The 23,998-nt window shown below is 35.1% G+C and overlaps 1 protein-coding gene across 2 annotated transcripts in view; it reads right to left on the bottom strand.

The window, feature by feature from the left end:
• Nucleotides 1-19,639: 19,639 nt before the first annotated feature.
• Ada2a (Transcriptional adapter 2A) overlaps nucleotides 19,640-23,998 on the bottom strand; it is a 184,524-nt gene continuing 180,165 nt past the window's right edge. For both annotated transcript variants that reach the window (XM_090401481.1, XM_090401480.1), the window contains exon 11: nucleotides 19,640-19,935. In XM_090401481.1, the coding sequence (XP_090257607.1) occupies nucleotides 19,744-19,935 (192 nt within the window). In that variant the 3' untranslated portion in view covers nucleotides 19,640-19,743. The remainder of the gene's footprint in view (nucleotides 19,936-23,998) is intronic.

Raw genomic sequence — 23,998 nt, 5'->3', positions numbered from 1 at the left:
ATAACCAAGGATGTAAATGGACCCTACAATCATACACCACCCTACTTGTCCAAGTACTTAACATCACATTACCAGAAACTATTCTACCACAAAAGAAATGTAAAAACAGAATGAAACTATAAATTTCTAAGGGTAGCTTTGGTAAATATTCCCTAAAAAGATACAAGATGAAAAGTCAATCCAAATAAAATCCTTAGAAGAGCCCAACAGACTGTCACATTAAAAGGATCACTAATGGGTCTTAAAGAATGGAACAAACATACCAATCCACATGAACACAGACCATCAGACCTAATCACACCGAAATACGACAGCTGCTACATTCTAAACTCAATAATGGAATGGAAACAAGCGACTCGCTGAAGAGGAGCATTGCTCATTCTCCATATCAACATCAGGAGCATTCAAAAATAGCGGCTTACCCTCCAAGCTTATCAGAAGGATGATACAAACAACATAGATATTTTAATATTAACATAAGTATCCATAACAAAAGAAGCAATCACTTATCAAATGTCAAATTTTAAACAAACACAAGCACAGTATACAAACTAAATGAGGAGGTGGAATAATATTTAGCAAGCAAAAATTAGAAGCAAAAGAAATGAACTATAAATTAGAATATGCTGAAAAAAAAAATATATATATATAGAAAAAAAAACAATAAAAGGAACGTCAAACCATCCGTCTCCTAGGACTGGTATGAGTCCGCTGATTTGGCGTTACGACGAATTAATGCAGCCAGTCACTCATCGGCTGCATCCCGTAAGGGTAGTTTTTCCCTTTTTTTGGGGGGGGGGGCTGTAGATCTGTGTGTTTACATATCCGGTTTGCCTGTTTCGATGGATAAAAAGAAACAGTTTCCAGAAGAAAGTCCTCTACCTCCGTATGGAATCGACTGATTCACTATTTAATTGAAAAGATCTGATAAAGATTCTTGACATCATAGAACGGAATCGAATCCTGGTCTTTCTGACCAAAGAAATAAGAGAACTACTCAATACTAAACGCGATCTACAAAGTAGCCAATTTAAACACTAAAAAATGTCTTCATAAATTCAACAGATGGCTTTCCACCACAGAAGGTGCTCAGTATTCCCTGATAATAACAGGTGACAAAAATGTAAACATTATGACCACAAATAACAACAAAGAACTTTTATCAGCATATAATTTAACCCCATATATGGTCGTATAAAAGAGAACAAACAGTCTGAAACAATCACCTTATCCTGTATTGACGACATAAACGTATGGCTACTCCAAACATCAATACAGCAGCCGTTCATAACATGCAACTAACAGCGCATTATGCCACTGCAGTATAGTTATACTAAATCAGAAGTCTTAAAACTCAACGAGACTACAAAACAGACAAACGAAAATACTGTAAATGATTAAGTTAGAATAATAAAAAAAATCGTATGCTCTATCTCCATACTTGCTAATCTTTAGCTTACATTTAGTAAAATATGTAGCATATCAATTGCAAAACAAAAATACTCGCTCAAACAGGTTAGAATCCATGGATAACAGAAAGCATAACAGATATGCAAAGAAAAGATTCTACATGGAAACATCATAAGGGGGTATTCTAACAGTACAGTCTTATGAGCTGAATATAAAAGACAACGGAAGAGCCTTAGAACACAAATTTGTAATTACACAAATTACAAATCACATAAATAAAACTATTATAAAAACAAAATTACTATAGTTCAGAGCAACACGAAAGAGGCCCTGCACCTAATCAGTGAAATAGTGAAATGCTAGACAACACACGTAAAGTCACTGTATCTGTAATGATGACAAGCAGCTTTGCTTGTCAGCCAAGATTCCTCAAACGGTGGCAAACAACTTAAATCAGCACTTTGTAATCTCTGTCCAAAACTAGAGGAAACATGTTTCTTCGTCCGAAGAAATATTCTCCACTAGGACTGTGCAATCCCGTCAATGTTGTTCCCAACAGTAACAAAGGAAGAACGTTCACTTGCAATTCATCGAATTAATCCCAACAAAGAACCACGTATAGATGGAATCAGACCAAATGCACTCAACTACCCCATATCCTGTTATGCTAAAACTGTAAATGGTCTTAAAACCGGAGTACATATCTGAAACCCTAAAAGACGGGATTAATCACTCCCATACATAAACACTATTATTATTCAAAAGATATATTTCGGTGATTACACCACATTTTTTTATTATTCAGTTATATAAAGCACTGAAATAATAGTTCCCGAAAATTTCGTAAATCGTAGGATTTACATCTTCAGGTGGTAAATAGTATAACTTACAGTTTAAACAACAGAATTAATAAATACAAATCATAACCGTCTGGCTATTCATAAAACTCAAATAACAGAATGCAGATATATAACGTTATTGACGTTGAACAATACTGGACGATGTCACGTGTTCTTGTTCTCGTTCATACAGTCCGAGCTCACATTGAGGTAGATTTTTTATTAGAGCTGACCACACTTGATGGAGAATTAAACCTTGATTTTTATTGCATTGGGTTGGGTTTTTTAGCATATTAGCAGCTTCTTTAAATTTTCTTATATAACTGTTGTTTTCTATGTATGACATCGTCGTTTTATGCCAGAATACATTGTGTCCAGTGGAAGTGGTATGGAAAGCAAAACCCGTTTTTTGTTCTCTTTTGTATTGTACGTCTTTTTGGTGTTCAGCCATGCGTATTTCTCCAGATCTTCCTGTCTGTCCTACATAGCAAATCCCGCAAGAGCAATGGATTTTGTAGACTCCTGGTTTTTTAAGAGGATGATGAGGTGGTTTTGGTGGATGTAGGAATCTTGAGATTTTTTCCATAGGAAGGAAGGCTACTTTTATGTTGTGTTTGTTCATCAATTTAGCTAGCTTATCTGTAACATTTTTGATATAAGGAAGCGAGATTGCGTTTTTGTAATCCTGTTTTATTGTGTTGTTAGCTGGAGGCATTTTAAGGATTCTCTTGATGGTTTTTGTTTCATATCCATTCTGTTGGAGGATTTGTGTTAAGTATTTTAGTTCTTCATTACATCTTTCTTGTGTGCTGGAGATATTGTATGCTCTGTCTCGAAGAGTTTTAATTAAGTTTATTTTTTGTGAAGGATGGTAGTGTGAGGTTGCATTTAGAAATCTTCCAGTGTTTGTCGGCTTCCTATATACTGAGAAGGAGAGTTTACTTTCTTTATTAACTTCTAATGGAATATCCAGAAAATGAAGTTTTTTATTGTTTTCTTGTTCTAAAGTGAATTTTATGGTGTTGTGCAAATTGTTGAGATAATCTTTGAAATTGATAAGTTCATCTGTTGTTCCACTGAATACGATGAAAATATCGTCCGCATAGCGTAGCCATATTTTTGGTTTTTTATGGTAATTCTTAAGAGCATTGTTTTCAAATTTTTCCATAAATAGGTTAGCTAATACCGGTGATAATGATGAACCCATGGCCAGTCCTTCTTTTTGTTCCCAGATTCTATCTTTATAGGTGAAAAAAGTATTGTTTATACAATGTTTAAAAAAATTCAAGATGTCCGGAGGAAAGAGGTCTTCTAGGAGATTCAAAATTTCTTGTCTCGGGACGTTTGTAAACAAGCTGATAATGTCGAGACTTGCTAAGATGTCTGTTGGACCAATATGTATATCTTTCACTTTTTCTATAAAATGTTTACTATATTTTATGAAGGAAGATGTTCTTCCTATATGTTGGGAGATCATGTTGGTGAGGTATTTCGCCAAGTTGCAAGTCGGTGAATCTCTTTCATCTACTATGGTCTTAAAGGTATATCTGTCTTATGGATCTTTGGAACACCATATATTATTTGTATCAAAGGATGTTTTGATTGTAAGTATTTTTTAAGTTCTTCCGTCCAGAGAGGCACTTTTTTTTATTAGATAATTTGTTTTTTTTGTGTGTAGGCCAAGTCGGGTCTCTGTCTATGGGTATGTAGGTATTGGTATCTTCCAGGAGACTTTTCATTTTGTTATCATATTCTGTAGCATTTAACGACAGTTGCGTTGCCTTTATCCGCTTTTATTAGGACAATATTTTTGTCATCCTTTAACTTTTTAAGGCAAACGTATTCATTGTAAGGTAGATTCCTGCGAGGTAATCTGCTTGTTAATAGCAAAGCTGTACTTTCTATACGGATAAGATCTGCCGTGTTGTCCGGTAGATTTCTAATTCCTTTTTCTATTTGTGTTATGATATCAATTTTTTGGATGGAAACGTGGGGTTAAGGCGAAGTTAAAACCCTTAAGTAAAAGATCATTCTCCTCTTTTGTTAGGACTCTCGAAGAAAGATTAATAACTACTTTTGAATGATCTAGTTGTTTTTTATGTATTTCATTCTTCTGAAGGAGTTGAACTTATGAATTAATGTATGTTTCTTCTGTTCTGAGATTGCTATTGCTTTGTTAAATGTAACACTATCGATGTTGTTCCATAGGTAGGATGGAAGAGATGTGGCCAATTCATCAAAATCAAACGCATATTCCACACAAACAAGGCCTCCAGAATTTATCATAAAATGGAAATAGCGTTTCTAAGAGAAAGAATTACAGTCACTAGAGCTGAATTAGCATTAATTAGGAATAACACATTTTCTCTTCATAATGAACTGGCCACATCTCTTCCATCCTACCTATGGAACAATATCGATAGTGTTACATTTAACAAAGCAATAGCGATCAAAGATCTTGGCCTACACACAAAAAACAAATTATCTAATAAAAAAAAGTGCCTCTCTGGACGGAAGAACTTAAAAAATACTTACAATCAAAACATCCTTTGATATAAATAATATATGGTGTTCCAAAGATCCATAAGACAGATATACCTTTAAGACCATAGTAGATGAAAGAGATTCACCGACTTGCAACTTGGCGAAATACCTCACCAACATGATCTCCCAACATATAGGAAGAACATCTTCCTTCATAAAATATAGTAAACATTTTATAGAAAAAGTGAAAGATATACATATTGGTCCAACAGACATCTTAGCAAGTCTCGACATTATCAGCTTGTTTACAAACGTCCCGAGACAAGAAATTTTGAATCTCCTAGAAGACCTCTTTCCTCCGGACATCTTGAATTTTTTTAAACATTGTATAAACAATACTTTTTTCACCTATAAAGATAGAATCTGGGAACAAAAAGAAGGACTGGCCATGGGTTCATCATTATCACCGGTATTAGCTAACCTATTTATGGAAAAATTTGAAAACAATGCTCTTAAGAATTACCATAAAAAACCAAAAATATGGCTACGCTATGTGGACGATATTTTCATCATATTCAGTGGAACAACAGATGAACTTATCAATTTCAAAGATTATCTCAACAATTTGCACAACACCATAAAATTCACTTTAGAACAAGAAAACAATAAAAAACTTCATTTTCTGGATATTCCATTAGAAGTTAATAAAGAAAGTAAACTCTCCTTCTCAGTATATAGGAAGCCGACAAACACTGGAAGATTTCTAAATGCAACCTCACACTACCATCCTTCACAAAAAATAAACTTAATTAAAACTCTTCGAGACAGAGCATACAATATCTCCAGCACACAAGAAAGATGTAATGAAGAACTAAAATACTTAACACAAATCCTCCAACAGAATGGATATGAAACAAAAACCATCAAGAGAATCCTTAAAATGCCTCCAGCTAACAACACAATAAAACAGGATTACAAAAACGCAATCTCGCTTCCTTATATCAAAAATGTTACAGATAAGCTAGCTAAATTGATGAACAAACACAACATAAAAGTAGCCTTCCTTCCTATGGAAAAAATCTCAAGATTCCTACATCCACCAAAACCACCTCATCATCCTCTTAAAAAACCAGGAGTCTACAAAATCCATTGCTCTTGCGGGATTTGCTACGTAGGACAGACAGGAAGATCTGGAGAAATACGCATGGCTGAACACCAAAAAGACGTACAATACAAAAGAGAACAAAAAACGGGTCTTGCTTTCCATACCACTTCCACTGGACACAATGTACTCTGGCATAAAACGACGATGTCATACATAGAAAACAACAGTTATATAAGAAAATTTAAAGAAGCTGCTAATATGCTAAAAAACCCAACCCAATGCAATAAAAATCAAGGTTTAATTCTCCATCAAGTGTGGTCAGCTCTAATAAAAAATCTACCTCAATGTGAGCTCGGACTGTATGAACGAGAACAAGAACACGTGACATCGTCCAGTATTGTTCAACGTCAATAACGTTATATATCTGCATTCTGTTATTTGAGTTTTATGAATAGGCCAGACGGTTATGATTTGTATTTATTAATTCTGTTGTTTAAACTTTAAGTTATACTATTTACCCCCTGAAGATGTAAATCCTACGATTTACGAAACTTGTTGGGAACTATTATTTCAGTGTTTCATATAACTGAATAATAAAAAAATGTGGTGTAATCACCGAAATATATCTTTTGAACCAATTAGCCACAGAAGTCTACGCCTGCAACTATTATTATTATTATTATTATTATTTTATATTTTTCTGTGTTTATTATACATAAACACAGAAAAAGAACCACTATAAGTAGGTATAACCCCATCAGTACATGTTCAGTAGTGAACCAAATAATGGAGTGCATTGTGTATCACAAAATTTGGATACACATAAAAATTGCACATCATACCTATAACACAATATACGGTTCAAAAGAATAATGATACAACAACGTTCCTCAAAGAATTCACAGAAATAATAAATACTGCTTTAGTTAAATTAGCTGTTGTGATTGCCCTAACAAAAGTGTTTGATGCACTAACACATTATTGAAACTAAAACTAAGCGTCTCGCTATCCGACATCTATATTCCTATGTACAAAGCACTGATACTAAAACTCCAACCATCACACAGGTGAAAAACAACACATTATCTCGGACTTCACTTCGATGCTGAATAAAGTTGGAATAGCCATAGAAATTATCTACACAACAAATTCCGGATAATAGCAAGCAAACTATACCAATTAAAAACCATTGTTCCCACATATTAAAATTACTAATCTGTATGGCATTATGTGAAAACATTTTAAGACATGGAATTAGCTCATATCATTTAGCTCATATCTCATATGAGCTAATTGCATGATCTGATATCATAATATGATCTCATATTCTGGGAACAAAGAGAACATCTTACATTCATATGGGTCGCAATAACAAAAGACAAAATTTTTAAGGTAAACACTTATACCACATAGTCTGTACATTGCAATACACCACACGCTAAGGCACAACTTGAGCCCAATCTACGGGATAACCAAAACAATATCAAACAGCAAGACCACAGTCAACAAACTACACAATACTGTATATACTTATAATTACTACAGAGAAGCCACTCATTGCTTCTATATAACAAAAAAATGCGCATTCATATAAAAACGGCGTATTCCCAAACACCAATACAAAAGTACAGACATACCCTGTCTAGTCGTTTTTCTCAAAAATGTTAAAGAGCGCACATGTAGTGGTGGTCGATGGACGGGTATACTCACTTCTACACGCTAACTAGAATAAAATGCACTTAAACAGTATATATCTTTGTACTGTAAATATGAGTATATATGCACATTCATATAAACTTAAATAGATACCTGGTTTGTGGTGGTTACTGAAACAAAACCATGAAACCATCACCATTTAATATCTTCTACTGATAACCTCAGCACAAGATTCGAGGAAGACAGCATAAATGCCACCTAAGCAAACAGAGATTATTATTATTATTATTATCATCATAATTGACACACAGTCAAAACAAGATATCATATAAACAAAAATTTGACTGGTGATACAGAACAATTCAGATTCTACCCAAGAATCTAAGAATAGTCTGTCAGGTAGCGTCGTAAAATATGGACTGTTCCAAGTAATGCTGATTTTTTGTAGGTCATATGGGACCACTTCGTTGATGTTTAATTGCTGTAAATAGTTGGATAGCTTCTTTGAAATTGCACTAAGTGCACCGATAACTATTGGGGTGACGTTTAGTAATTTTTTCCAGTTCTTTGTTGTTATCACTGGGTACTGCGATATCAATAATCCAAACTCGTCCATGTTCGATAATTGTGATGTCAGGTCTATTATGTTCCAAATGCCGATCAGTTTGTATTCGAAAGTCCCAGAGAATTTTTGCTGTTTCGTTTTCCAATACAGTCTCTATTTTATGCTGCCACCAGTTATCAGAAGTAGGAAAGGCATATGCTGATCAGTTTGTATTCGAAAGTCCCAGAGAATTTTTGCTGTTCCGTTTTCCAATACAGTCTCTATTTTATGCTGCCACAAGTTATCAGAAGTAGGAAAGCCGTATTTTTTGCATACATGCCAATGAATTATTTTGGCCACTTGATCATGGCGGTATTTATAGTCAGTTTGAGCTATTTTGCTGCAGGCACTGATTAGATGTACTACGGTCTCAAATGCAGATCGCACAATCTGCATTTGCTGTTATTATTGATGTTCAAAATTTTTGCTTTGATTGCATTAGTTTGTAATGCCTGTTCTTGAGCTGCTAGAATAAATCCGTTTCTTTTTTAACGTATCCGTATTGTAGCCATTGTCACGTCTTGTTCAAGTCAATTTTGTCCTCAGTATCTCGAAGAAATTGGCCATGCAAGGGTTTATTTTTCCAGTGCATATATCGGTTATTTTGTTGTTCCTTTTTGTAATCAGATTTGTTTTCTGTTGCTTTTAGGTCCTCTTGTGTAATTGCTTGAAGCACTGGCTCAGAGCTATTGTCGATGTAACTTCTTAAACTAACTTCATCTTCTTTCAAAGTCTGTCTCACTTGCAGCAGACCCCGTCACCTATTCTCCTTGGTAGATACAACCGGTCAACATCACTTCGTGGATGGTGCATAGACATTAGTTTTCTAGTTTTGCGGTCCAGTTTGTCCAGGTCTTCTTTTCTCCAATCTATTATGCCAGTTGTGTATCTGATAACTGGTATAGCCCAAGAATTGATTGCTCTAATTGTGTTTAATCCATTTAGTTTTGTTTTCAGAATATTTTTAACTCTTTTGGTGTATTCTGATTCTGCCTGTTGTTTAACTTTCGAGTGGAGAATATATAGCATTGGCTTCTAATATTACTAGGTATTTATAGTGTTCGTCAGCTGAAATTGCTTTTATATACTTCTCTTGATCAAAACTAAAACTGCTGTGTCATTAATTTTTCATCGTTTAATAGATAAAATCTATTAAACAATTAATTAAAATTAATTAAATAAGAAAATTAAAAATTGATTGCTCTAATTGTGTTTAATCCATTTAGTTTTGTTTTCAGAATATTTTTAACTCTTTTGGTGTATTCTGATTCTGCCTGTTGTTTAACTTTCGAGTGGAGAATATATAGCATTGCTTCTAATATTCCTAGGTATTTATAGTGTTCGTCAGCTGAAATTGCTTTTATATACTTCTCTTGATCAAAACTAAAACTGCTGTGTCATTAATTTTTCATCGTTTAATAGATAAAATCGCGCATTTATCTAAACCACATTGCATTTTGATGTCTTGCTGAAAATACAAACGGTGTTCAATAAAGAGTCTATTTGGTGGGCTAATTTTCCATATAACTTCAAGTCATCCATTACAACAGATGGGAAATTTTAATATTACATTTAGGAATTTCATAACCAAATTTTGTTTTCTTCAGAATCATAGACAAAGATATCAAAGAAATGTTGAAGAGCCATGGTGACAAAGAATCACCTTGGAAAATTCCACGTTTAACCACCTTACCGGCCGTTATGGATCAAATACTCATCTGCATACGCTTCGTATCCATCATATATTTCATTGTTGTAACAATGGTATTATAATTTTAATAAGCACTTCGCATCCATGATAACGTGAACGTCTATAGACGTCTTGGCCGGTAGCGTGGTTAATGCTGATATCTCCAAATCGTTCATTATTCATTCCATTTAAACACAGAGAAAACAAGATATCATTCACAACAATTTGACTTCTCATGCAGTCCAGTTTAGATTCTATCCACGAATCTAATAATAGTCTATCCGGCAGAGACGTTGTAAAATATGGACTGTTCTAGGTAATGCCATTTTTTTGTAAATTATGTTTAACTCGTCGATGTTTAATTCTTGAAAATAACTTGTTTTAAAATTGAACTAAATGCTCAGTAATAATGGAAATGACTGTGGTAAGTATAAGAAGCAGCTGACCAACATATATTGCCATATCTCAATATTTTAAAATTTTTCTAGTCTTTGTTATCAAGTAACTGCCAATCAATAATCAAAATTGTCGATTAACAATAATTGTGATGGCAAGTCTATTGTGGACCAGATGATGATGATTTTGTGTTCTAAAGTTCCTACATATTTCTTCACTTTCGTTTTCCTATTTTATGTTGCCATCACTTATCAGAAGTAGGAAAAGCATATTTTTCGCATACATACCAAAGAATTGTATTATTGTAAGCTAACATAGACAAATTATATTAGTGGTAGGTCTGCAGATACCCCTTGTTAGAATCATCCAACGTCCCCGCTGGAACTTCCAGAAAGCTGACTGAGATACATTTGCTGCCTGTCTTGACAAATGTCTGTTGGATCCCTCCAACAAGTAACAATTGCAAGAGATTCGTGGGAGCTGTAGGTAAGAAGACCACACCAAGAGGCTTCCAGTAGAAATACAAGATGTTTCAAAAATAATGTCCCGATTTGAAAATTGTATATCTCTGCAACCACGAAACACAAATGGAGGGCACACTGAGCATTTGTAATTATGGTGAGTGAAACTTTAGTCCTCACTTCATACTTGGTCATTTATTTTGTAACTGTACCACATTTTCATTATTAAATATAATTATTTGAAATCGGGTCATTCTTTTTGAAACACCCTGTATATCTCTGGATGGGACGATGACAGTAATAAACTGTATCAAGAATACCTAGAATGTAGCGATCCTGACATTGCAGATGAACTCATTCATAGCCTTGATACCAGCCGACAGAAGAAATGAACTGAGACAGTAGAAACTCGATTTTTGGCACTCCAATAGAAAAGCATGGAGCCTTCTAAGAAAACTAGGTAATGGCACCCTGACTGCCCAGGAACAATCAGCTATTTCTCCTAACCAATATGCATCACATATTGTCACACATCAAGATATACCACTAAGCACAAACAACAGACACTCTTCAAATAAAAAGAGAACTTACATATTTGAAAAATAACAGACCATCAGACCCTTTATATTCGCAACCTTTCACTCTTGAAGATATTAACACTGCTCTAATGGATATGAAACCAGACAAGGTTCCAGGTTTCGATGGAATTCATTCTGATTTCCTGTTGAAGATAGGTCAAAAGCTCGACAGTGGTTGGCTTGCTCTTTCTCTGACATCGTCCAGACTGGACAATGTCAGAAAGAGTTTGAGGACAAAAATTACCTCCATCTTAAAACCAGAAAACTACCGACCAATCTCATATGAAAGGCTCATCCTCAATAGAATTGCCCCTAAGATAATAGAACAAGTCCCAGTGGAACAGGCCGGATTCAGACATAAACGAAGCTGCTATGATCATGTTCTGTCACTCACCACACATATAGAGGCAGGCTACCAACAATGCCTGAAAGCAGCTGTAGCTTTTGTAGATCTGACCAAAGCTTATGATAGCACATAAGGTATGGCACAGCCTGCAAGTTGCTCCATGCAGTCCCATGAAGAACAATAGCAAAACTAATCGATAATATGCTAAGCAACCACATGTTCCAAGTGTGTATGGACTAGAACAAAAGTTAACAAAGAACACTGGATAATGGATTACCACAAGGGGCAGTTCTGGCACCCCTCCTTATTAACTTATACATCGCAGATTTGCATAAATACAGCCTCCATGAAGTTTTGCTATGCTGATGACATTATTGCTCTAGCCACCAGACACATCAATTTACTACAACGGAAGATACACTAACAAACGATCTTGCAGTTCTAGATGAATACTTCAGCAAATGGAGATTACACCCAAATCCTAGCAAAACAGAAGTTTCATGTTTCCACCTGAACAATAACCAGGCTAACAAAGAACTCATGGTCTACTTCAACCACAAACTGCTATGCTACAACAACAGATTCCTGAAATATCTGGGTGTCACTCTGGATAGAACTCTTATCTTTCAACCACATCTCATTAACACAGCATCCAAGCTAAAAACAAGAAACAATATACTGCAAAAACTATGTAGAACAATTTGAGGTGCTTGAGCAACGCTTTGGTGCACTGCTTTGGCCTCATTTACTCTGCAGCTGAATACTGCTCACCTCACCTGCATGGCTGAACAGCACCCATGCGTATTTGGTTGATGTTCAGCTTAACACCACTGTGATTTATTTCTGGAACTGTAAAATCAACCCAAACCTACTGGCTCCCAGTGCTACGCAACATCCCACCTCCACACATCAAACTTTCTCCTACATTAATACAGCAAAATCATGGAAATCCAAAATCTTCCAATCCACGAAGACGTCCCACCCCCTAGAAATAAACAGGCTAAAGTCAAGGCACCCTCCAATCTTAACAGCAAAAAATCTTGCAGACAAGTTTCAACATGAAGGAGAAGTGGAAAGAGTCCTGATATAACACTTCAACAGGAGTCTTCTATGAATTACTGGACCCAACACAGAAGCCTTTGGGTTTTGACCTACCTCGGAAAACTTGGTCTACCCTTAACCGAATCTGCACCAATCATGGCAGATGTGCAGACCACCTTTACAAATGGAGGCATGATTGCCTCGCCCAGGTGCAACTGTGGATCATCCCACCAGACAATTAATCATATTACAGCAGAATGTGTCCAACACGTATACAGCGGAAACCTGTAGACTTCATCCATGCTACACCAAGTGCAGTTGACTGGATAATCAACCTAGACATACAGTTGAGCCTATTCTCGAGTGTCTCTTTTATGACTGTATTGTCTTATTATTGTGCATATGTCTATTACTATGTCCATATATTTTAAGAATTAATGTAATTAGCTTTTCATGTGTGAGCCATACGCTAAATAAATAAATAAATTGTTCTTGCAAAGGCACCTCCATGGAGTCTTAAGACTCATCATAGTAAACCAAAACTATCAACACAATATCTAACATACATCTCCTTAAAACCATTAACAGACAATGCACTTACAACTGACTCAGGAAAGCGATTCCATTCATCCTCCATTCTCCAAGCAAAATATAGTTCACATGCCGTTGTTAATCACACTCTTATCCGACATCCATGGATGGCCTCTTGTTCTTCGCCATCAAGACAAATGCCAAATTTTATATGATCGATCCCCTGCATGAATCATATAAAATCTTTTCAGTAACTTAAAGGATACTGACAGAAAAAAGTTGAAATACTTTGGACACGTTGAAAGCATGGAAGGAGGATTTCTCAGAACAGTAACAGAAGGTAAAGTTCCTGGGGGGGAAAAGGAAGGGGGTAGACTATCAATGAGATGAATGAATCATGTATCTGGACGACTGGTTTTCAGAGATTGAAGCCTCCAAAAAATCATACAACAGGACCAGATGGTGAGGACTGGTGTCACACATCACTGAACATCTGAGTGACCATTTGGCATCTGTGAATGTCCAATGAACAGATGGAGATGTTAGCACTCATTAAAGTTATCCTTCTATAGACAGTCTTCCTCCTATTTGACACATAAGGAAAGAACTCTGGTTAGCTAATTTCTTCTCATAAACTGGTTTTGCCTTACCTACCAGGCTGGTGACCTTTCTTGATTCTTCCTTATATTGTTCATTCATTATGTGGTCACCTTTGTACTCATACATCCTCCACATTTTCTCTTTTTGCAGCTCTTTCTTAATAATATTACTGATCCATCTATCTCCTACCGATTTACTCTCCTGACCTTGGATATCCACGGTCAGGAGATATACTTCTCCTGACCTTCTTAAATTCTTCTTCCCTTCCAAATCGTTATACCATAATTATAATTTAAGCTTCCTCCTAGGTGTATCACCTAGCTGCCTTATATTTTCACATAAACACCTTCTTAACTGGAAATTCAACATGTTTTGCTATCTCCCAAGTCAAGGTCACATGATCACTTTCCCCATTTAGCGGCAATGTAGCCACCCTAGTTATGGATAGGTCTTCTGATCTATAACAAGATCCAACACTCTCGAAACCCAGGTCATCTCGGTCACATTATGCTTCGAGTAATTATCTCTCAGTAAGTGTATAAATTCCATTTCCTTCCTGTCATGCAATCTTTCCTCCTAATCTGTCCCCTAAGCTGAACTCTCCCAAAATAATTGATTTGCATTCATTGTGCTAATCTTCTGATGCATGTCTTCCAAGTCATCCCTGGCACCCACTAGCCCATAGCGGCGACAACTAATTTCATATTTTATTCTATTGGCCTCAACCTCACACCAAATTGACTCAAAAGAACTACCATATGCCCGACTAACTCCTATTCCTGTTGGCTACAAGTCATCTGTTCTCAACCGCAGACCCCCCCCACCATTCTGTCTACTCTATCCTTCCTGAAAATACTAAATCTATGACATTCTATCCCTGAAACTACATCATCTGCTGTTAGCCACATCTCACTAATGCCTAATTAGTGAGATGTGGCGTGGTTGCATTAATCAATATAGGAACTCCTCCCTCTTTTCTTGGATGAATAATATTAGGAAATCCTAATGTATTTTAGTACAATACTGTACTAAAATTTATATTATTAATAATTAAAAAAAATGGAATAAGTGCACCAAACTGAATGAAACTAAGAATATAATTACTGTTATGTAACTATCTTACATAATTAGAAATAAGTATGGAAAAACCAAAATATCTCACAAATATAAGACATGTTTTAAATATAAAATAATTTTTTAAAAAATTGATTAAACGAAAGCAGACATGAACTTACATATGAATTGCGAGAAGCACTTTCACAAAAGTAAATAATTGTAACAAATAGTAATACCCCTCAGAGTCAAACTAGCTGTATATATTGATAATATGTCATATTGGTTTGATAAAATCATCTCAGTAGAAGTGAGATTTGCACCTCTGCACTTGGCTTGTCGAAGAATGACCTACGTTCGATTCTAGTCACAGACTAGAAGAACTTCCTCTAAGCTCCTGTTCAACCGGTTCCAGAGTTCGTTGATCTTTGGCATAGGCAAGCTACTTTTTTTTCACCCAGATACTTGGGTTTTTCATTTTCCTGTAAACTCAATAAAAGCGAACCATATAACCCATACTATTTCAAAATATTGTGTTAAAATCAGACAAAGAGAAGACACCACTTGTCAGTCGTCTTTTAATTGGATGCTGCTTATAATAAGTGATAGTCAAGGCCAGCTATTGTTGATTGGGTACCAGGGGAGATTGAACTGCTTCTCAATCTCCAAAAGACAGACTAGGATAAAAATGGCCTTGCCTGTTCCCCATAATGGAATAAAAGGCGTTAGCTGGTTATATATATATATATATATACTTATTCTAGCCATGACCGCATTTTGGTGTCATCATTTTTTCTTTTCAGTCTCGCAGAAATCCGTCATGCAGCAGTTTAATTCTCCAGCTCACAAGTTAGATTTTAGTTATCTTTCTGGTAATTAAAATTGTTTCCTTCTGCATTTAGAAGGCTTTCTTGTAAAATGGCTTGACACATTTGTTAAGTGCTCTTTGTCATCGATATAATTTTATAAACCTTATTTCCTCCTTTCAATAGTTTATCTCAATTGTAGTAGACCCCATTCTTCTATGCTTCTCAGTAGATACAGCCAGTTCAGCATCACTTCGTCGATGTGATGCATAAAGCACAGATTTTTATCATTGATTTCGGATAAAATTATCATCAAAAATGTGACCCAAAATGGGCTTGCTGTGAAACCAGATTCACCAAGTGTTTTTTTACCACTGTGCTGTCATCACTGCTTGTTTCATTTAGCAGTTATTCAAAGTAATTACTCCATACTTCAAGGATATCTTTTTCTCCTGTTTTCATGTCACCTTTATCATATCTAATTCCTTTTACAGTACTCTTTCCTCCATTTCTGAGCTTTTTCAACAACCTCCAGAATATCTTGCCACCTTCTTGATATTTATTTTCTATGTTCTTGTCAAAGTCCTCTATGACTTTTGTTTAGCCAGTTTTACAGTGTTTAGCTTTCTTACATTTGTCTCTGTATTCTCTAAGAGCACAAGCTGACTAATTTGCCAGGAACTTCTGATATGCTTTCTTCTTTTCCTTTACTGCCTCTTTCTTATGTCCATCATTGAGTTCTGATTTTTCTATCCTTGCACACAACATTACCACATGCCTCTCTGCTGAATCAATCAGTGTTTTCTTCAGAGCTTGCCACTGGATCTAAAAAAAATTTGGTTCCTGCTCTCAAACTCTTTCATTTTTTCTTGAATAATATTTGTGTATTTTAGTCTACAGTTCACATCTGAGAGCTGCTCAACTTTTAATTTTAAATGGCAGCAAAAGTAAAAGTTCACAAGGATTAAAAGATATGGGACCGAGAGGGGACAGGGCACTTCCAATTTCAAAACCTCTGTACACTCTGGTGTCCTACACCAGTGGGAAAACATCACTATGAACAATAACAGTCATTGAGACTTTTCTTATTCCTTGCCTCTTCTCTCCATGTGAATTTGTGCACATTTTTATGTTGGAACATTGTGTTAGTAATAACCAGTCCATGTCCTGAGCAGAAATCCAACAGGTATTTGCCATTATTATTAGCTTTGCTCTTTTCTCAAAATTTTCCCAAAATATTTTTGTATGTCTGACAATCATTTCCTACTCTGCTATTCAGATCCCCAACAAGGACCAACTCTTCCTTTTTCATTGTGTCAGTTGCTTTCTCTAAAGCCTCAAAAAATTCCTCCACTTCTACCTTAGTAGAACCTTCTGTGGGACCATAGGCACATATAAGTCTCATTGTCCAGTTCCCCATTCTCATATTTGTCCACATCACTCTACTTGAGACTGCCTGCCATTCAAGATTAGTCTCGTATTTAGTGTTGAATACTATGGCTGCGCCTTCTTTTCCTTGATTGTCATTGTCTGAATATAACATTTTGTATTTATTGCTCAGAAAGATCTCACCAGTTTTTGTCTTTTTTGTTTCAGTCACCCCTGTTATGTCGATCTGGTACTTATCCAATTCCTCAGCTAGCTCCATTTCTTTGCCATTCAGGCTTCTTATGTTGACAGTACTGATCTTGAACTCCAGTGATGTTGAGTTGGGGTAAGTTTTAGGATTTGTTGCAGTAGCTGACTTTTCGCTGTTTGCCCTGATTCCCTGGCAAAAACAATGGGGGGGGGGCCTTGTTTAACCGGGCGACGTCCCAGCAGGCATGAAATTCTGTCATGTTGTACCATCATTTGAAATTTTGGTTCAAGCCAACATTTTGGATATTTAGGGTTATATTTTCCATGCTCCTCTCTTTTTATCGCTTACGTTCAGAGCACACTTGTTACAGCTGTCATTCAAATTAATTAAGGAATCCCAATGACTACTTGTACTTGATTTATAATATAACATAATTTACATAAAATAAAAAATTGAGTTTAACATCTTTAATTTTGATATCAGGTTTAATATCACTTCCTTTATTGTGTGACCCATACAGATGAAGAATAATAGTAGAAATAGCATGCATTCTTGCCTGATTTCACACACTATCTTCTTATACATTCTTGAACTCTAAATGCTGCCTTACAACTTATATACCACTCTGAATAATGCACCATATACTTGTGAAGTTTTGAATAGTTTTTTTCATGACAGCAACTTATTATATGCCTTATTCACAAAACTAAAATACAGATTCTTGTTATATTCCCATGAATTTTACCTGAATTCAGCTTGATTTTTTTCATTTTTGTCAGCATAATAGTAGTACACCCCCCTCTCTTCTTCTAGCTTGTCTATCCTTCCTAAAAATACTGTACTCTTTACATTTGATACCGGTTATTATATATGCCTCCGCGAGCCAGAGTTCACTAATGCTAAGCCAACAATCCGAGGTTCCAACATTCACCAAAGCAACAACTGTTCATGATAATTCTGGCATTTGTGTACAGACATAATAAATCACCTTCAGGCTTTCAGTGTACTTGCCTTTGTAGCCTGCATGATCCACATGTTAATCTCTATTCATATTTAATGTTTCACTTATACAGAAATCCTTGCACATATTTAATAACTCCAATTACAATAGTCATTCCTCCATTTCTAAGTTTATTAACAGCCTCTAGAGCATTTTGCCACTTTCATGATATTTAGATCCTATGTTCTTTCCATGATCTTCCTATGACTTTTGTTTAGCTACTTAGACACATAGTTAAGCTTTCTTACATTTTCTTCTGTTTATTGTAAGGACACCCTACTGACTTTTTAGAAATATGGTTTTCAATATGATTTCTTCTTAATCAAGAAGTTAAAGAATTGCCTCTGATTTCTCGAATCAACAATGGAGTTTCAATTTTTTTTATCATTACAGACAATTTCATTATATTCTCCCCCTGGATGAACCAGTTAATCTTTTCTTCAAATTGTGTCACTGGACTAAGATTTAGTTTTTGTATTTAAACTCCTTCATTTTATCTCCAATAATATTTGAGTCTGCAGTTCACATTTGACAGCTGCAAAACTTGGATTATTTCTAAAATTTTCATACACATATTTCTTTATAATATGATAATCATTTCTATCTTACCTAAAAATAACTGGTGATCCTCTGCTTCAAATCTACTGTATAATCTTGTATCCTGAAATACTGATATCAACAATAATACAATGAATAATATGATTCTTATTTCTATGTGTTTCTCAACATGAATTGATGTTTGTTTGATTATTGTTTTCAAATGCCTTCATTTTCTTTTTCTCCAGTAATATTTATATATTTGAGTATAATTCACCTGTGAAAACAGCTCGACTTTGATTCCTTTTAAAAATTTCTTTCACATTTTTCTTCTTAATATGGTATTCATTTTTAACCTGCTCAAAAGTAAATGGTGATCACTTGCTGTTTCAAATCCTCTGTATACTCTTGTGCCCTGAACCAGTGCACAGATACTGCTACTGACAATAACACAGTCAATGAGACATTTCTTATTTAGTGTGCGTGTCTTCTCTGTATGAATTTGTGCGCATCTTTATGTTGCAATACGGTGCTAGTAAGACTTACACTGGCATTATGAACACCACTAACAGAATCCAGCAGCTACATACCATTATTATTAGTTTTATTCTATTTTCTAAATTCAGTTTCTATAGCTACTTTAGATATCACAGCCTCTTATTATATGTGTGTGTGCATATACATGATATATCACTCACTCACTCACACACACACACACACACACACACACACACACACACACACACACACACACACACACACACACACACACACACACACACACACACACACAGTCCTTACTGGACTACACTGAAATCTAACTAACATACTACAGCAGTTCATTTCACATCTTACCAATTTGTGACAATAACTTTTCATATAATTATTGTAACAAAACTTTGATTCAAATATAGTTACATTTAAGAATAATTTATTGCTTTACATATTTACAAAAACAGAAATTTTTTCAGCTGCACTGTGATCAGAAACATTCATTTATATTTCATTATCTCAATTTCATATTATCTCAAGTATTGCTTTTGTAGATATCACCTTCTTCCATCAAGAGATCATAAATTTTTCTAGTCTTGTTAACATCAATCTTGACTATTGAACGAGCATTTGCTAATCTTAAACCCTGAAGTTTCTGGCACTCATTAATAAGGAGTCTTTTAATACTAAAGTAGATTTCTGGAACTAAGCGTAGAACTGAGCATAACTGTTAAAAAGAAAATAAATAAATAAATAAAAATAAAATAAGCATTTGCAAAACACACAGGCACATATCTGTGTGTATACACATACACTTTTATTATGAGAATATGGTGATATGAATGTATAATGTATGTAAAGGTACGACAAGTATGTAGGGTTGTTTATGTATGTAATATTAATTGTGTTAGATTATTATGTACATCACTTCAAAGTATACACCAGAACTAGTAGTGTTTAAAGTTTTTTTCACTTGGCTATAAATTATATTAAAGAAGCCAAGAAATTATATTCTTGGTTTATCCTTTATTCACGTGTAAGCAAACAAAGGTTGTGCATGAAAAATCTTCACAACTAAGCTACTTGTATATAGAAGCTAATGACTTCACATTAATTGCCTCAGTATCCCATAATGCAAAGCACTCTCTACAACTCTCTGTCTCCACCACTCAACTACACCAATGCCATCTACCGTCCACTACCACCATTAGTATTTTCACAGACAATCACAAAAATCCATACCCGTGGCAGGATTTGAACCCTGCAGCCTTTTGGCTGGAGAGTGGATACACTTACCACTCGGCCAACTAGGCCAGCAAAAACATTAGAAATATTACAATATTAAACATGGACCATGCATCTGAATCTGTAATTTAGGATAATAATAATGCTAAGAACTATGGGAAGGGCCACTACTCAGACCAGTTTCAACTTCATTGGGATCTCACCAGAAATGGAAGCGAAGTCATCAGACTCTACATACAAGTAGCTTAGTCTGAAGATACATCTCATGTGGAAATTTTGTTTGCCTTAAACTTGGATAAAGGATAAAGCAAGAATATAATTTCTTGGCATCTTTAATTTAATTATACACAGAAATTAATCATGAATTAATGCAAGGGTCAGAGAATGAAATCAATGGCAACCAATTTTCTTCATAAGCTATGACGTAAGAATTATAATCATCATCAATTTCCTGATATATACCCCCCCCCAAGGGGTGTTCAGGTTACTACAACAGCACTACATGATTAAGTTTACATTATTATTAATTTCCTATCCACAATTTTCCTCCAAATTAGTCTATTATTATAAGCACTCCAACTCTGGGACTCTTTCCTGCTATCTTGGTAACAAACACTTTAGCTAACTTTTCTTTACCCATTCTATTTCAGTGGCCATACCACTTTAGATTAGCTCTGCTGATACATCCTTAAATGCTAATAATGTCAAGTTCCTAATTTCTTCATTTTTAATATGATTCTGCCATTGGTTCACTCCTCTAATTTATCTCAGAATGCTCACATCTGTGGTCTCTAGTCTTTGATCAAGTACTTTATTTCTAACCCAACTCTGAGATCTAAACTTAAAACTGGTTTGAACACTATCTTGTATATTGCTAGTTTGGTGTTTTGGCTAATCTTTCTTATTCCATATAAATTTATTCAGTTGGCTACCCACCATACCAGCTTTGCTTATTCTGTTGTCTATTTCCAGATTTAACCTGCCATTTTCACTAAAAACTGTGCCTAAATAGCCGAAATATTTTACTTGTTCTATAGGATCACCATTCAGAATGCAGTGGAAGTTTTCTGTGTTCCTGCCTATTTTCATAATTTTGTTTTTTATTGCTGATTTTCATGCCAAATTTGTTACAGCTGTTATTCAATTTAGTTAAAGAATTCTGGAGACATGCACTAGATGTGTTTAGGAGTACAACATCATCTGCATAAAGTAAAGAGCTAAGTTTGACATCTCTAATTTTAATATCAGGCCTAATGCCACTTTCTTTCATAATGTGATCCATATCGATGATGAATAGAAGTGAAAATAATGTGCGTCCTTGTCTTATCCCTGATTTTACATCAAACCATCTTCCTGTATTTCCTTCAATTCTGACTGCTGACTGACAACTTAAATACAGATTATGGATTGATATAATGTTTCATTGACCCCATATTATTGAAGTGTTTTGAAAAGCTTTTCTCTGGGTACCTTGTCGTATCCCTTTTCCAGATCTACAAAATTTGTCATGTTCCCACGATTTCTCAATTATTTGTCTTAAAGAAAATCTGATCTTGACAACCTCTATTTGGCCTGAACACTGCATGTTTTTCCCCAAGTTTCTCTTCCACAATCTTTCTCAACCTCTTTTCAAGTATACTTGCATAAATCTTACCTGGAACATTCAGCAGAGAAATTCCTCTGTTTCTTGGATTCAGCTTTATTCCCTTTTTTATAGATGGGTACTATGAGAGCTCTACTCCAATCACTGGGAATTTGACCTTCTCTCTAGGCCCTCTGAATTATTCAGTGCAGACACTGGTCAAATATCATCTACTCCAGCTGCCTTTTCACATTTCAAGTTTTTGATGGCTTTTTCTACCTCAAGTATTAGTTCAAAGATATGTTCAAGTATTCTATCCTTCATAAGACATACTAATAATAATTTAATAATTTTAGTAATTTTTCATGGTAATGGAAAATTGTTATGATTTTTCATAGCATGCATATTGCATGCTATGAAAAAAATGCCAAATATGCATATGCATTTAGCATATGCCAGTATATGCCAAATGCATATAGACTACAATAAAAAAAAATATGTTCTGAGAGATCCTATTCATTTTTTCTGAAATCACCAATTAATAAGTATCTAGCTGATGTGCACTGTTATGTTACAGAAAAAAATGTGCCGTTTTAATCATGGAAAGTCCAGTAAAAGTAGTTAGTGGGTAATTAGAGTGATGCTATCAGAGGATAGCATCACTAATTAAAACATCTAAATTAGTAATTTTCCATCCTGTTACAATTCTAATATAAATACAATTTTCTGAACAAAGTAGGTCATTTATGCCATATGTCCATATGGTGAATACACTATGTACCAATAAGTAATAGCACATGGAGCTTCATTTGGTTCCTTTCCATCCTTCCAGTTTTACTCCCAAAAAGTTTGTGATGAGTTAAGTATTTTGGATCACTTCTCCTTCCGCATGACTACCAATCTATGTACCATTGTTGGAAGTACTGGTTCTAGCCAATATTCAACATTCAAGTTAATTTCAAAGGTATTCTATTGGACTAAGATTGAGAATCTGTGCAGGCCAACAAATTTTTTAAGATAATTTATCTTGAATCATGTTGTAACAGCAACAAAACAAAGATCGACATCCATACTAGGACTTGGACCTTTGTTCTGGCGCATTATATCTTTGCAATCCACCAAACCCAAATTTGTCCATTCAGTTGGAAAAAGGTGCTGTGATCTGCTGTTTTATCATGGCTTTGCCCTGTGGACTAGTAAATGTTCTTTACAGCAGCACAGTATGAGCCAGTGATTGATATGGTGAATGTTTGGCTTATACAGAGATGCTATTCTACAGAAATTGACAGTGCAGCTCCTTATTTCTGGATCCCTGTAAATTCTTTGACTTTCTGAGTGGATTTTTTATCTGAAAAAACCATTTGGTCCCACAGTGTTATTACTTTCTGGTTATTCCTATATGTTTCTTGGTAAGGTGGTACTCTTGTGTATTTCAATCAGCTTATAATGTTACCTAACGTTGCTATGGGGTGATGTAATCTTTTATTAATGTTTCAGTATTATATAAGTCAAGTAGATATTAGATCCAACATTATTTCAATGCCACAGCATCTTAAGGTAATGTTCCACTGAGACTTTGCAGCTTCAAGAAATATAACAAGTCTAACACCCACTTGTTTAATGCTTTTAGTGACCTTGTTCATCAATTAAGCCACAAACTAAAGGGCTCCTACTCCTTCATCCTCTATTTTAGAGGAAGGTGATCATATATCCATTCTTTATATTAAAGGCATATCTGAGCATACAGTGAAGGTACTTGGACTTCTTGATAGTTTTATTTATCCATAAGATTTTCTCATGTCATGTCCTGGTTCAATTGAAGTAAAGACATTCTTAGATGTTTATCAAATCTGTGCTGCTATGGTTTATCCTATTTTGGTCAATCCAGAAGATCTGCCGCTGCTCATCTTGAGGAACATCATAATCACATCATAAACCCTGGCAGTCTGGACTTGTAGAACAT

Source organism: Typopeltis vanoorti, chromosome 12 (genome assembly GCF_054136105.1).
Source record: "Typopeltis vanoorti isolate ZY-2024b chromosome 12, IOZ_Tvanoo_1.0, whole genome shotgun sequence".
NCBI classification, from domain to species: Eukaryota; Metazoa; Arthropoda; class Arachnida; order Uropygi; family Thelyphonidae; genus Typopeltis; species Typopeltis vanoorti.
Note: the sequence above shows the minus strand (reverse complement) of the source record. Positions and strands in the feature narration are given on the sequence as shown.